Source organism: Solea senegalensis, linkage group LG11, assembly GCF_019176455.1.
Source record: "Solea senegalensis isolate Sse05_10M linkage group LG11, IFAPA_SoseM_1, whole genome shotgun sequence".
NCBI classification, from domain to species: Eukaryota; Metazoa; Chordata; class Actinopteri; order Pleuronectiformes; family Soleidae; genus Solea; species Solea senegalensis.
In genome coordinates this window covers 8,279,177-8,294,898 of record NC_058031.1, presented here as the reverse complement: position 1 = coordinate 8,294,898, position 15,722 = coordinate 8,279,177, and the positions used below count along the sequence as shown (strand labels likewise).

Genomic DNA, 15,722 nt, shown 5'->3' with positions numbered 1-15,722 from the left:
TTTAAGCTCAACAAGCCTGATGTTTCAGCTTTTTAATGAAATATTTCCACTGTTACCACGGCGATGAAACACTGGACTGTCGACTCCCGATGTCATGTGAGTCCATGTTAACTATTGTAAAGAGGCACGGCTCTGTCTATAGTTGCCCTGCAGATGGGGCATTTCTTTGGCTGTGGCAGGGCATCGTAGCACGGAGCACAGGCACACACGTGGCCACACTCCAGGAACACACAGGAGCGCTCGCGGCTCAGACAAATAGCACAGCTGGTGGGTGACACGCTGCTCTCCTCTATGTTAAGTTCACGCTTCCGTTTCTTCTGTTGCTCCTTGAACTCCTCGAGGATTCTTCGCTCCTTCTTACTCTGTCTGTGGTGCACAAATTTCTTCCACAGGATGAAAATGAGCGTGGAACAGGCAGCGATGCCTGAGAGAAGAGCCAAAATCCTCCACAGTCTGACACTTTGTCCCTGCTTCTTCAGCAGAGACTCATAGTCCAGGCGGGTAAGGAAGTAACACAGACCCTGCTTGGGAGGTTGGAGCTTGATGAGGTTGTTATCTAGGACCAGCTCTCCCACTCCCGTGACACTGTCTCCCAGCCGCAGCATCTCCTCTGTTTCATGGATGCCCTTGGGTCGTTCTCCACTGATGAAGTGGCCAATAACAGAGGACAGGGACTGGACCGTGGGGTGGAAGTTCTCGTACGTGGTCTCCAAGTCCAAGTCTGCAGCATCCAGAGGGCGTATAACCCGGACTGTGGTAGCAACATCATCGTCATGAGACCCGAGGGCAAATGGAACGGTGTTGGTGCGCTGGTGAATGACTTTCTCTGTGCTGTTCCTGTTCAAACACAAGTCAGTTGGTTTTGTTGGAGGCTGCAACTAATTATTATTCTCGTTATCAGTTAATCAGTCAGTTGGCTTTTTGAATGAATCAGTGGGTTTCTTGGTTGCAGTTTTGTATCAGATAGTAAAACTGAATTAAAGGAACATGAAGGTCATTTGTGGTGTTTAAAATGAAAGCATGTCTATTATACATGTCTTACAGATGTGTATTGTTCATAGTTTTCAATTACGGGAAGGAGAGTGTTTTATTCAGTATGTACAGTTGAAGTGTCACTGGGGATCACACCAGCATTGCAATGCACAGAAATGATATTTGTACTTGTGTTTATGGAATGTTTAATGCAGCTAAGCTGCCACAGCACATTTATTTACAATCATAAACATCCATAAATTTGATAAAAGCTCTTGTCTAAAGAAATGAAGAAGCAATGTTCAATGTGAGCCACACAGTAGACCAAGACTAAATAAATATTTCAGCATATTATTTTTACATAGTTTCTTTCTCATTTCTTATTGTCATCTTTGACTGACATAAATGCTGCAAGGGACAAATTTGCTATTTCAGTTGTACTTCAACATGACACCACTAAATTGTTCACATTGCCTTGTGAATGCTTTTACTATATTCAGAATTTAAACATTATTATTTCTTTTTTTAAATCTCTCATAGACTTACCAGAGATGAGTGGTGCGGTTCCACACCATCTTTTCCTCCTTCAGTGTCAGTCTTTCGATGACGCCTTTGCAGTTATCAACAAACTGACTGCTGAGAGTTTCCTTCACATTTCTCACCACACCTACAGTGTGCAATGCAATGTTATAATTAGAGGAGGAAATGACCACTTTAACTGTATGAAACAGTATTCTATTTTTTTATTGCCTTGGTGTCGATATTTTTCTATATTGTACATTCACAGATGTGAAAAGGCATGTTTATTATTTAGTATCTTTATCTTAACTGTCTTTAATGCTGTGACACTGTAAATGTAATAAATGGACTATCTTATTCAATCAAACCTATACAGCAGACACAAAAGGCAATCTCTAAATAAAATACAATAACAATTCAATCAATAACTTCATTCGGGCCTTCAACACACCTTCTATGACAGCATATGGGACACATCGTCCAGGGGTTTCAGACAGGAAATTTTTCAAATTGTGGTCAATGGCCACTTTCTTGGCTTCCTGTCAAGACAAACACAACTGGTCAATTATTTCACACACCTGCACCACGTGCCATTCACATAATGTTAAAAGGAGCAGAAATGTGTCTGACCTTTAATCTAGCAACTGTCGTGGCTCTGCTTTTGTACATGGAGTAGAAAAGGGCAGTCAGAGCTGAGCTGGTGGCTAACACCACAATCTGTGCAGTTGAGGGTTTTCCACTGGAGTCCATCCTGACATCCACAGCAGAGCTGTTTTAAAACGAGTGGGAAAAGCAGATTCAAGCTTTGTATTTTTGTATTCAACAGCTAAATTGATGGCTGCTGCCATACAATCAAAGTGCAATTTAGATTATCTATTTTCTTCTGCACTGCAACTTTGAAGAAAAGGCTCTACCATCTGAATGATTTTATTCCACTCTTGGAGCATTGAACTGCTGCAGTTGCAGACAATGTACAATATTCTGGACTATTAATTTAATCTAAGTACCTGATAGCCACAGTGAGAAACTCAGGGGTCCAACACAAACAAAGACAATACATAAGCAGTGAACTGAACTGTTTTAATTTGAGTGAACTGTTTTAATTTTTATCCCCATCTGATGAAATCAATGGTTTAATAATAATAATAGCACAATACTCAAAATTACTCAACTTGAATAAACGTTTGTTAAACAACACTAGGGTGGTGTGTCTCCACTTATACGTTTGAAAAATGTTGTCAAAAACTTCAGTCAACTTACATCAAGTTCCTGATTACAGATGTGCTTACGCATTAATAGGCCAATAATTTAACATTATATGGTCTGCCTCTAAAATGTCACCGTGACGGAAGGTAAATGACAAAAGATGCTGATATTTACTGATATGTACATTTTCTGGATAAAGCATTACATCACATATTAAGCTTTTCCCTTTAAACAGGGGTTTTTAAACTGGTGCACAAAACATTTCACACATAGTAGACGAGCTGTTAGCTGAACATAAACAGGACACTGTGATGACAGCATTGACAACATTTGCTGGCTTGATATTAGGCTTTCTCCGTCGTAAGAACAGAATATTTTGCCTCCAAAAGCGTAAGAAGTCGCTCGTTGTTCTTTAAATGTTGTACCGACATGTTAGTCCGACTGGCTACGTAGCAACATTAGCAGCATGCTAGCGGCTGGCGCGGCTACAGCACGATCTGACAAGACACCGTTTAAAAGACACTGCGGCTGTCAGCGTAAACCGAATAAGGTTTGTTTAAAACGTATGTCCAACCTGTGCTTACACACACAAACACACCAGTGTGTGTCCGTCGGTCTGTCAACAACAGCGGACGAGGATCACAACAGACACAAATACAACACCAGTGACCGACTGACACTGTTCAGGCACAATACTCCTCCGCGCCAGATGATGTCGCTGTAGAATTAGTAATGATACCCCAGCGTGTGAGCCCTACACGTCTATGCTACACATGGCCCTACATAAGTAAGTCGAGTCTGGTTTTGATAGCACACGAATGTCGTAAGGACAGAAAAAAAACGAAGAAACAATGTTTGACTAGATTATAAAGTTGGTTGTTGGTCTTACTTTGTACACTTAATTATTTTATTTTTGAATGTAAGCACTGTATTGTTCAAGTAATGAAGTGAAGTACACTTGGGCTGCAATGATATGCTGCAAAAAGTGCAACATACATTTAACATGTAATGTGCAGTAGGAATACAAAGCAGAATTAAACCAAAGAAAGCGTAACATCTGCTAAGGTATCAGCCAGGTCCTCAACGTCTGGTCAGTTGTGACTAAGGGGGAAATTTGTAAGGTAAGTTTAGCAGTCTTGTATAAAGTACCTAAAAGGGATTGTACGTATAAGTCACTTTTAATAACATTACTTAGGTAAAAGTCTTAAAAGTATATGACATTTACTGTACGTAGGTATGAAACCAAATTCACGATATCTGAAAAGGACAATGTAGATATATCTTCAAGTGAGGATAATTAAAAATAAATTGAATTGAATTATGACTAGTCATAATTATGTTCTTTTGACCAGTAAGAATGATGTTGCAGATATCAGATGTGAATATAATTTACTCTTTCTTCTTGTGTCACAGAGAAGGACATAAGCCAGGCTCACGTCCAGCACCCACAGGACCGATGGAGGTCAGGAAGACTTGCTCACCCAGCGTTTGACCCTCTGAGGTAGGTGTTCTTCCCCAGCTGCATACAAATAAGGCTTTCAATGCTAGAATTTTTGGTGGCCTCTGATATTGAGCATGGTTTTGGGTTCACGTACACTTCCCACCAATGCATGCGCAGAGTTATATTAAAGTAAATATAAATAAAAGATACACATAACACATAATATTTACTAAACTAAAATACCTCAGAGCGTTTTTTTTTTCAGTTAATTTGCTCTTGGGTTCGCCTAATACCGGCCACCTGTTGTTGCTGCTGTTTCACCCAATATTAGCTGGGACTGGCACCTGTGCCTCCCGTGACACTCAAATGGAGAATAAATAATGCAGTAGAAGATGGGTGGATGGTAGACGGATAGACGGATGGATGGATGGGTTTACCCCCATGGCAGCCCATTAAAATACAGTGAAATGTGGTGCAAATTATCAGCAGCCAGTTCTAGTCAATCATAACCGACTCATCCAGGCATGGATGCTGTGGGTTTAAAAGAAGAACTCTTCATTTCACTATTATTCTGCAGGTGCACCATATGTCTAAGCTGTTGAGTGAATTTGAAAACATCATTTAAAAACTACCGCGTTCATTTCATGAGTGAATGCTCATTTCAAAACTGTTTCACGCCAACAGAGCCCGTTTAAACACTTCAACTAACTCACATCATCATTTAGCTTACAGTATGTGTTAAGTTAATTTAGTTTAGGGTTAGTTAAATGATTAGTGCAGGATTACTTGTTGTAATTTGTGAACAAGTAGTTAACTGTTGGCCTTAAGCCTTTGATTAAATTCTTGCCATGAAAGGAATGTGGTTTTGTGGACCTTTGATGTTTTGTTAGATAAAAGTTACTGTGGACACTTTTGATATCTTTGACGGCCATGATAGATAGAGGGAGATATGTACTGAAAATATTTAGCAGTTTTGTAGGTTGATGTGTCTGTTAGAAGATCTACCTTTGCGTTATTTTACTGTGAAATCAAGATCGTCATTCACAACCTGGAACATTAAGGGAATATTTCTATGTGTTGTTGATCCTAAATAAGCTTGGATATATGTGGATGGAAATGTAACTTGGATGTACAGCAAGTGGAAATAAATGTGCAAACCCTTCACATAACTCTTTCTTGGCTTGGTGTTTGACGAATTGAAATGGGTCAAGCCTGTAGGAGCCTGCCTACAGCTAATGACTTTCAGTGGAATTAAGTGAACGTTCGCCACTACAGCCATCAATAAGTTAAGATTTCTTGGGGGAAATACATCTAGTGTCTATAGCCTTCTCAGAACTGAAAAAAATGTGACCAATCATTTTCTACAGCCCAAACAGATTGCTTCTCTGAGCTAAGGCCGTAGTCCGACTAAGACAGGCAGTCGGACAACTTGCCGAGTCTGAGTATACAGCAGAGGAAAAAATTTATTTATTGGCCGTGGAAATCTGACTCCACCTCCGTGGATGGCGCTGCATCTCTCTATAAGCCAGTGTAAACAAACAGCGAATGGCGAGATAGACGGTGAGATGGTTCGTGCTGTGGTTCTGTATGTTTTTGTGAAAAGTCCAAAAGTGGGTCTTCTCTTTAGCTTTCGCTCTCTCGCCGACACCATCGGGATGTTTGCTCTTTTCCAGCAACAGTATTGCAGTTTATACGTTGTCTCCTTCTACTTCCGTGTGAATTTTGGTGCATACGCAGAACACCAAGACCGCCCCCAGTCCGACTAAGCGTACATATGCACTAGTAATCGGACCATGAATCGCTTTATCCAGGTATGTTAGTCCGACTGAGCTTGATTTTAAACATGTTTACATGACATTAAGAAAACCATTAAGAAAAACATGCATGTAAACACAGTGACTGACCTGTGTGTGTCTTCTTACTGGTGATTCAGACATGATGTCAGAATCAGAGAAACTGTCATTCCAGTGCAGACGACAGGAGTGGAATGTATTGTTGCAGTGCAGCCTGCTATTACTGTTCCGCCTTTTCTAACAAAGTGTTTCAAAAACAAATTACAGACTCAAGTTTAATTTGCATAATAAGTACCTTGCATTGGGTACTTAGGATTTTCAATTAAAATACTTTATTTAGACAAAAAAAAATAAAGGATGCAACAGTAAGAGCTGGAACATTGAAAACAAAGGGAGGAGAAAACAGTTTCATTTCAGACACCTCCACCGACATGTGAGTGATAAGCCTACAAGAATTCCCAGCTTGCTTCTGCTGGAATAAAAGGTGTTACCTAGTTTTCAACCCCAGCAAAAGAACAAAAATGTCCTCCAGGCTTTAGTTCAATATTAGTCACTTTGTTTTTTGGACTGAGCCTACCTTGCAGACGCCCCCCTCCCCTCTACTTCCGCTTTGTGTCTTTCACATAATGACTTTTGTTCAAATGCCAGTCTGGCACACTTTCAAGTGGATTTCAAAGAGGCAAGAAAAGAAAGAACAGAGGGAGGACACAGCTTTATGAAGGGCACAAGAGGTGAAAAGCACATATAGTGTGTGTATGGAGTTTAGTGTTGAGAGGATGACAGCTGGAATTTACTGTGCTTAGATAAGGTTGGCACTGTGTCTGCTTGTCAACATCAGGACAAACTCCCTTGCTTGGTTCTATCCAATTACACACTCAAACACACAGCACCAGCACTTCTTGTAACTTTGTACGATTGACCTCAGAGACACCGAAGTTGAGAAAAACATGACAAGCTGCCTGACTGCTAGTTTAGTTAAAAAACAAACAAACAAATAAACCCCATTTAGTTTAAAATTGTAGGATTATTCAGAAAAGAATAAATGATACTGGTGCGTTGTTTCAACACAATAAGCTGCTGCTTAATGTCTTGAACTTTCGGCACAATCTTTACTTTTTATGTAATTCCCGACGTGACAAATACCATTGTTCGGCATATTATACAATCTTTCATTCGCATGCCTCTAATGGAATTAAAAATCTTGGCTTTGGAAATGTAATTAAAAGTTCAAAAGAATATTATCTAATGGCAATAGCCTATTTTTCATAATTAGCAGATTATTATTTTTTTTGAATTTTTGCTCTTTCACCGCGTCACAAAGCTTTCGGCTCCGCTCTGACTTTACAATCAGCTTATTCTTCCGCTGAAAAACCACATTATTAGTCTCAGCTCCTCAGGATACTGAGATCGGTTGGCACTGTGGCGAAATAAAATGACCTCTGAGAAATATTTAAGAGGAGCTCTGGGCATATAATTAAGCAATTTGCTACAGACTCTATTGTGGTGCCTCTCATATTCAGAACAGATCTACCTGCACGGAACACTAATGGTGCTAATGATGCAGAATATGAGGGACATGACAAATGTGCAATTATTACAGTATGAATAAGAGATGACAGAAAATCATGATCATATGTGTGAAAAGAGTAAATGTCATGGAGCAACGAATCTGAGCATGAATCCAAAATATGCCTTTAAACAACAGATGCAAAGAAATATATCACTATAGAGCACTTTTAATGTATTAACCATATCTGTAGTGTCTTCGTGAAGTCACTGGCCTGAAGTGTATAGATGAAATAAATGAGATATGTGGTACTTGTGTGCTTTAAAAGGTTTAAAAGGAGCATTTCGGCTGCTTTTTTTCGTTTCTATGTTAAAATGTGCAGTATATACAGAGGCTATAAGACTGTGCAATATAGAGTGTCCCATACCCTTTTATAGGCAATCTGATGAAACATGTTTCTCATTTTCATTTTTTGAAATTATCTTTTTATTTAGAAAGGCAGGTTTCCATCACATACAATAAATACAGCTGTAGTCATTCAAGGTCAAAGGAAAGGATGGATGCAGAAAATCCTGATGATTTTGTCCATATTGCCCTTCTGGAATTTACTTTTACGGACCACTACTTATGTTTCTCATTTTCACCAAATTTCACTGAGCAAAAAGTACTCGTAATGTTTAAATTCGGATTGAAATTGTGACATTTGGAAATACGTCACAGTTCAAAGTTCACTTTGCTCGTTTTTATGAACAAAAAGAAAAGAAAAACTGTCTATTTTGTGACTTTTGCACAATTGGTCCTACTTTATATCACTACTAAAAATGCAATATAAAATTCATTATAAAAAACAACATGCAAGACCCCGCACACATTTTTTAAAGGCTCAATATGTGACCTATAAACACACACATCCCCAGGATGTCCATATAAGGAGTTGTGTATTATTCCCACGGCCATTTACCATGGGTGCACCTGCTGCACAGATCCGTGCCTCGTGAGCTCTAAGGGTTAAGCTCAGCATAGCCACAGTAAGTGGCTCCTGGCTGTAGTTCCATATTTAACGTGCTGACATGTGAGTTGAGTGGATTTCCTCACCTTGGCAAGAAAGCAAAGAAAAAAAACTAAAGTCTTAAGTGTTTCTTCCTTTCACCGTTTCAGATCTGAATCCTGAATAAAGACCACATCTATGTCAAAGTCACATTAACATGCTCTCACCAGCTCTCATTTCTAATTTAATTTGGGTAATTAACTTTCTTTAAATTTGACCTTACATACTGACTAATAAATCACTTACTGTCAAGCAGCATTTTCACTTCAGGAGTAAATGAGAGCAGAACACTGCATGAGTTACTTGAACTTTATTATGGAATCATTCATGCCTATGATAATCTATAGCATTGGAATGAGATAATATTGATTTACATCCCTTGAGGGCTTGCACTTCTACTTTTTATACACAAATAAATTTACTTCGTCTTTACAAAAGGTTCCCCTTAACATTTTTGTGACACTTGCCTCTTTCGTGTTTTATTGGGTACAGGAGTGTTATCTGTAGCACTCTGATGAATTAAGATCGCAGCAGCCCTTTCTGTCATTATCCCCTCTCCCTTGTTCCTAAATGTGTGCACGACTGACTCACCGCTGCCCTCACGTATACAGCCATAAATCAGCCATGTAAGAGCTGGGACCTGATTACACTGCGCTCGGTAAGTGTGGCATGATGAATAGAGGGTCTAATTCAATTAGGCTGCCTTGCCGGACAGAAATACGTGGAGTACGCTGCGGAGTAAGAGGCTGTCTTCAAGAGCAAGACGAAACTAAGGGCAAGGATGAAGAGTTTTGAGAGAGGGATGTCACATAGATAAAAGTAATTCGATTGCTGCTGTTTTAACATTTACTTCCCCGGGATGAAGTCAGAGTTACGGGAAATGAGGATGACTCACAGGACAGGACTGAGCTGCAGATGGATTTGTAAGGTGAACAGTTTCTCTATAATGGTCTGGCTCAAGAGATGGTAGTGTTGATCAGTTTGATCCACACTGAAATCTCAAGTTTCCAGAGAATGAATCCTACTGACTTTGGTGATCCAGTGACTCTCTCGTTAGTGACAAAGGCAGGTCATAGTTGAAATGTTTTGGTCATTTTGTTTAATGGATTGCCATGACATTTAGCACGGGCCATTCAATCATCCAAACGATGCATCCATAGGATTAAAATGAATAATTCCATCAAATTTATTTCAACATCACAAGCTGGCAAAATGTGTTACAGATGCAGTGAAATTTCTTGACATCGACTAGTTGAACAGGCTCCAACCCCCGCAGAGGATGATTCATACTCTTTGTGACTTGCCGGCTTTCCTTTAGAGCACTTGATTCATGGTGAAACTGTAGGATGCATTCATCCATTACACTGATTCAGACTTTCATTTCCCCACAGGATTAATTGCTTTAATATTGGCGTTAACTTAAACATCCAATGTGTAAGAATCTCCTCTGCTCAAACCTCCCTTTGTCAAGTGCAACGGGGAAATAAAGTGGCCTTTGCATACTAGAAAATATGTTGCTGTTCTTTGTTTGATTGTAACGAACTTTCACTTCCAAACAGAGCTGCTATGGATTATTTTATTAATTGAGTATTTTGCCAATTATAGAATTCGTAATTGGATTTATATATGTATATATATATAATCATATATATATACATATATACGTATATATACATACATATAAACATATATATGTATATATATATATATATATATATATATATATACACACATATATATATATATATGTATATATATATATATATATATATATATATATATATATATATATATACATATATATATATATATATGTATTTTAAATTGAAGCACAGTTACAAGTATATTTAATAAAGTGGTTAGTGAGTGTATATTGTGCCAAACTTGACTCCAGTAAGGAAAACATACTGGAGTCAGGAAAACAGTTTCTAAGTGTTAAAGTATTCCAGGGTAGTCTTGTTGGAAGACTGAATGTTCTGAGCAGAAAACATTGTGCCAAAAGATCCTGTTGACCCTGTAAAAGTGAGGGCGTGGCTTGATATGTTTATCAACGTAATGGGAGAAAAACATTTGGATTCCTGAGTCATGTTTTTCCAGGAATAAGGAGAAACTCCAAATAGCACACACACATCCTGTTGCACACACGCACAAGTAGTGCAATAGAATCACTTGGAGTGACGCGGAGCGTGCACGTGCCAGCAAGTGTACAAAAGATGGTTCGATCTGAGGCTGTGAGAAATCGATTTGCATCCATGCTCCATTTCTGTTGACTTTGTAACGCCGTAAACTGAAAACGTCTTGTGTAGTAGCCAGTCTTAAAACATCTGTTGTTTTTGACCCTGGACGTTTTGTCTGGTACTTATCTGTCTGTTGGACTGACCCTGTTTGAACATGGAGTAAATCCATTTGTTTGTCTTGCTTTTGTGCTCTATACTCTGCCAGTGAAAGCAACACTGAGCTGGCAGATCACACTGCATACAGTATATCGAGGATATAAGGTGCTGTATGATTTTCTTTTCTTTTCTTTTTTTTTTAAATACTCTGACTCACCTTGAATGTAGACAGCTTTATTAGAATGCACCACCCTCTGTCCCTGAGAGCTAATTTACACTAAGCCATCTTTCCTCTGTCCTCACTGCAGTATGTACTCCAATTGAGTGCATGCTCACATCATTATTGCTTTAATCCTCAGCTACAATGCTCTCATACTTCCTCAGAGCAAAGAGAGCCCAGACTGGCAACCTGAATGGAAATTTAGACATGAGACTTGAGACATTTCCTAATTTCATCAAACATGCACTTGCAGGCTGATTTATCAGATGGCAGATGAGTCAATACTGAATTCTTTTCAGTAAAGGCCAATCCATGATGGATTTTTTCAATTAAGCATATCTGGGCCTGCATTAATCTTCTGTGGTTAGAGATGAGTTATCTCGCATCACAGGTGATTTATGAGGCCACAGCTGTATGATTATGCTCGTTTGATCAGTCGTTGGTAAGTCATGAAGACTCCGGCCCGTCCCGATCATTGTTTACACTCATGTTTCCTTCCCTTTAATGGAATCAGAATAAATCACATCTATACACGGTGCTCAGAGCAATAACATTTTTCTATTAAGTGCTTATTTTTCAGTTTTGCCACAGTGACCTCAGCAGAGAACTTTATCTACCACCTCCACATGACAATTCAGTCCTTGTTGCCTGGCACAGCTCAGTGGCAGAAACAGATGATTCATTTTCACAGAATGTTCCCCTGAAAGTGCAGCCGCCTTTTATCTGTTCTCGTTGTTGAGCGTTGATGAGTCTAGGACAGATATTTAACAATGTCTTTTTTTAATTTTTCACAGCACACATGATTACTGAAGCATTACTGAAGCGTCTGCTAAATGACATGTAAAGTAATGTAATGAAGCCCAGTAACATTTTGTTTGCACAGTAGACACATGAACACCATATCTTTTTTGGTTATCTTGAGTTAAATGAGCCATGATTGACTCTGTTAAGATTTCGTCACTTACCTAAATGCTAACATTGATATACTGATTGTTGGTTTCTGTGATTCTATAGGTGTCTATAGGTTTGTATCACAATGGTGGATGTTCAAGTGTTTATTGTACTGATGCGCAAGATTTTGATGAGCCATTAATGCTAAATGTGGGGTTAAACATCATGAATGACAGCTGAGCATCACTTTATCATGAGTTTTGTGGGACCTTGATGTGACAGCTCCACTCCATATCCTTATTAAACCCCACTTTTTAGATTCCTTTTAGAGACCTGATGTTTATGACAACGATGAGATTACTATAACATTCTAACAAGAAAACACACACATAGTTTATCATAATTAAAGGGATTTTGAATGCAGCAGGTCAGAGGGTTAAGAAATGTTACATTATTTTTGCTGCACTGTTTAATTTTGAGAAAGTGGATTGTGCAGAATATAAATTACATTTCCTATAACAAATAGACTGGGGACTACTTACAAATGCACAAATAAAGTTTCATCATTTGGCCCTCCAAATGTAGCAGCTGAAAACTATCTTTACTGTTTAGTGTTATACAGTACAGTGTATCACATAAATATTGGGCATCTTGAAGTCATTAAAGTTTAACATTTGAAGTTTGTGTTTTTCTTTTCTGCTGATGAAGAAAAACACTCTTCACAGGATTCAATGATAGAACTGACTTCATACTCAGTTGCCAGTATCCACTAATAGTCCACGTATGAAATTAATTATAGAATTATTTCCCATTTGTACAAGGTTGCCGTCTAATCGTCCTTCTAACCACGACAAATTCATGAATCATGACACTAAACAAGAACACATTTCATAGTATTAAGTTGACAGACTTTTATATCAGAAGTACAGTCACATACTTTATGTGTCCGGAGAGAGAATGACTAGGCGATGTACTCTCTTCCTCGGGCTTTACAAGAAACATAAATACAGTGATACCTCAGTGCAAAGCTGGACCGATAAATAATGCTTTGGTACAGAGCCATTTGGAAGAAAAACAACAAAGCAGGGAGGGGGACGAGGACGAGGGTGCCTTAGTGCTGGCCTGAGGCTCCAGCACAGATCAGCGCAGCATGATGCAAACAACAGAGGAAAAAGAAGAGGAGGAGGAGGAGGAGAGGAGGGAGGAGCGAGTGAGGGGAACAGATTGGCTGAGGCTCTGAGCTCTCAGTCTCTCCTCAGTGCTTCATGAAGCAGCTTCTCTTTGTTTTTTCTCCTTCTCTCGCGCACACACACACCAGCTTTCTCGCTCTTTTTGTCTGAGCTGACAAGAGCAAACATTGAGGGAGCTCGATCGCTCCAACTCCTCCCACGCCATGCTGCCCTGGAAGAGGAATAAGTTTGTTTTGGTGGAGGAGGAAGCCAAGAATAAAACCAACAGCCTAGGGACGGGGTTTACCTACCACTCCATCCTCTCCTCTCTGCTACGCTCCTGTCCTGACTTGCTGCCCGACTGCCCCTTCAACTGGGTGGGCAGTATCTTCCACACCAAACGGCAAAAGGTGGAACTGAACAAAGAGGAGCCTGTTTACAATGTGCGCTATCTGGGGAGTGTGGTTACCATTATGGCAAAGGGAGACGGCTGCACCCAGGACGCAGTTGCCAAAATCTGGGCTCGGAGCAACTATGGGGAGCAGAGTGTCAAGATGAGGTTAACAGTGGGGCCCCAAGGCATCAGAATGAGTGTGGACAAATATGGGAAAAAGAAACCCCTTCATCTTTACTCTTTGAACAGAATCACTTATTGCACCGCTGACCCATGCCGGCCCAAGATCCTGGCCTGGATCTACAGGCACCAAGTCAAGAACATGGCAGTGGTGCTTCGGTGCCACGCCGTCCTGCTCAGCAAGCCAGAGAAGGCACAAGCCATCTCCCACAGTCTCTACCAAATCGCCACCTCCGCCTTCAGTGAGTTCAAGCGGCTGAAGCGTCAAAGCGATTTCCGGCACTGCCAGCAGCAGCTGCTGGGCGAGGAGGCGGTGCCCCTGATGCCACTGAGGAGGCTACTGAACGGGCAGTGCCACTACAGACCACCTGCTGACAACCCCGGCAGTGCCACCCGACTCTGTTCCATCACCGAGGAAGACGAGGAGGAGGAGAATTACATGGACAGCAGAGATACGAAGGTGGAGGTAGAGGAGCAGCAAGAGAAACAGCGGATTTTGACTACAAACACAGACCCAACTCAGTTATTATCAGAGTTGGACATTGGAGATATTGCCAGATTGGAGCAGTGCCAAATCAACTTTGTCAGCGACAGCAACAACAACACGTTTACGTTTATAACCTCTCTGGTGTGACTATAACATCGTTTGAAGAGTGCAATTCTGTATCACAAAAGTAATGTATTCCTGTCTTTGCCCTGCACTGGTGCCCCCACTCAGGCCGTCCCCTGCTCAGTCCGTGTTCTGTGAAGTGTTTACCAGAAACCTCTTCTACCAGGAGGCAGGGAAAAGGAAGACCATCCACTCTGTAGGACTAATTTCTCTTCTGGCCAGATGCTGGTTTGACTGTGGCAGTTTGTGGGAAACTGTTTACAAAGAGGGCTGATGATGCACAGACTGACAATAGCACAATGATGTACGAGGACGGTGGATTCAGCAAATATAAGAGCATAGCTGGGCTCACTGACACGCAGGTCACAGAATTGATCACAGCACCATGTGTTTATTAGTCCTCGATATCTTATTTTTGTGAGTATTATTAATACCGTGTTTGCCAGCAGGGACGTTTTTTGGATTGACTTGTGATATTTTTCAGGGAGGCTCTTTGTAAATTTGTGTAATTTTTCTAAGATGACAATCATCGATGGTGTTGTTTGTAGACTGACCTTTTCGAGCGCCAAACCGCGAGATGAATTTATTACGGTTTTACTAATGATCATAGCTGACTAATGAACAAGGCTATAATTTAGGAAGCAAGCCATTGAAGCGTCGTATTTATTGCTGCCATTCGCTACAGTTATTATTATTAATGCATGACATGTCAGCATTGACCTTTTCCTGCCAAGCTTTTGTCTTTTGTTCGTCATGTGACATATTTGATCCTTCTGCTTTTTCAAAATGAACACTGTGATTAATGTGTCTCCAGGGGCAAAGCTAACATAACAGTTAAACATCAAAGTTTTCTTTGTAAAATTCATATTAATTACAGCGTCAAACTGGTTCGACAAAACAAAATCCGTTTTTCAAATCCAAGTTTTTTTTCCCACATGAGCCCTTGCAAAAATGCACAAGGACCCATACAAGTTAAAACAATGTGTCTGAAATAAGCTATTAATATCTGTGCTAAACTATCTGGAGTTGCATTGTTATTACTATGAAATGATGCTATTTATTTTCCAAATATGGTGAATAAAAATTACTCTCACTTGGGTTTTTTTGTGCTTGGATCTTGGAGGAAGGGTGTTTAAAAAAAAAACCCAAAGATTATTCAAATGAATCTAACTCCACCGATGTGCATTTGCATGTTTGTGATGTGAAAGTGTGTGTAACCGTCCCTTCAAAGACCAAAAAACATCACATTTGCATGAGTATCGACTGCTTCCTGAGTTGCAGAGCAGTATAAAAAATATTTTTGCCACAAGTAAAATGTCTTTAAAATGTCTGTCAGTCCCGTTAGACATTAATATGGTTTGACACATTTCTGCAAACCTTTTACTGGCTTCATAGACCTTTACCCTGAAGGTGTGTGTGTGTGTGTGTGTGTGTGTTTG

General features: G+C 40.0%; 2 protein-coding genes across 2 annotated transcripts; one reads left to right on the top strand and one right to left on the bottom strand.

Annotated features, from left to right (window-relative positions):
- mul1b (mitochondrial E3 ubiquitin protein ligase 1b) lies at nucleotides 1–3,390 on the bottom strand. Its single transcript, XM_044037225.1, has 5 exons — nucleotides 3,272–3,390; nucleotides 2,122–2,260; nucleotides 1,943–2,030; nucleotides 1,519–1,639; nucleotides 1–837 (listed from the first exon to the last, which is right to left on the bottom strand). The coding sequence occupies exons 2-5, from the start codon at nucleotides 2,239–2,241 to the stop codon at nucleotides 108–110; spliced, it is 1,059 nt and encodes a 352-aa protein (XP_043893160.1). The 5' UTR covers nucleotides 2,242–2,260; nucleotides 3,272–3,390; the 3' UTR covers nucleotides 1–107.
- A 9,802-nt stretch (nucleotides 3,391–13,192) lies between these two features.
- On the top strand, nucleotides 13,193–15,376 carry fam43b (family with sequence similarity 43 member B). Its single transcript, XM_044037367.1, has one exon. It carries the CDS (start codon nucleotides 13,324–13,326, stop codon nucleotides 14,305–14,307), a length of 984 nt encoding a protein of 327 aa, XP_043893302.1. The 5' UTR covers nucleotides 13,193–13,323; the 3' UTR covers nucleotides 14,308–15,376.
- The last annotated feature ends 346 nt before the right edge of the window (nucleotides 15,377–15,722 follow it).

What these genes read in the sequence shown, in the direction of transcription:
- mul1b (XM_044037225.1), bottom strand. Translation starts at nt 2,241, where the DNA reads ATGGACTCCAGTGGAAAACCCTCAACTGCACAGATTGTGGTGTTAGCC. An exon ending in CGACAGTTGCTAGATTAAAG is followed by an intron (nt 2,031 to 2,121) that starts GTCAGACACATT and finishes TTGTCTTGACAG; the next exon opens with GAAGCCAAGAAAGTGGCCAT. An exon ending in CCCATATGCTGTCATAGAAG is followed by an intron (nt 1,640 to 1,942) that starts GTGTGTTGAAGG and finishes TGCACACTGTAG; the next exon opens with GTGTGGTGAGAAATGTGAAG.
- fam43b (XM_044037367.1), top strand. Translation starts at nt 13,324, where the DNA reads ATGCTGCCCTGGAAGAGGAATAAGTTTGTTTTGGTGGAGGAGGAAGCC.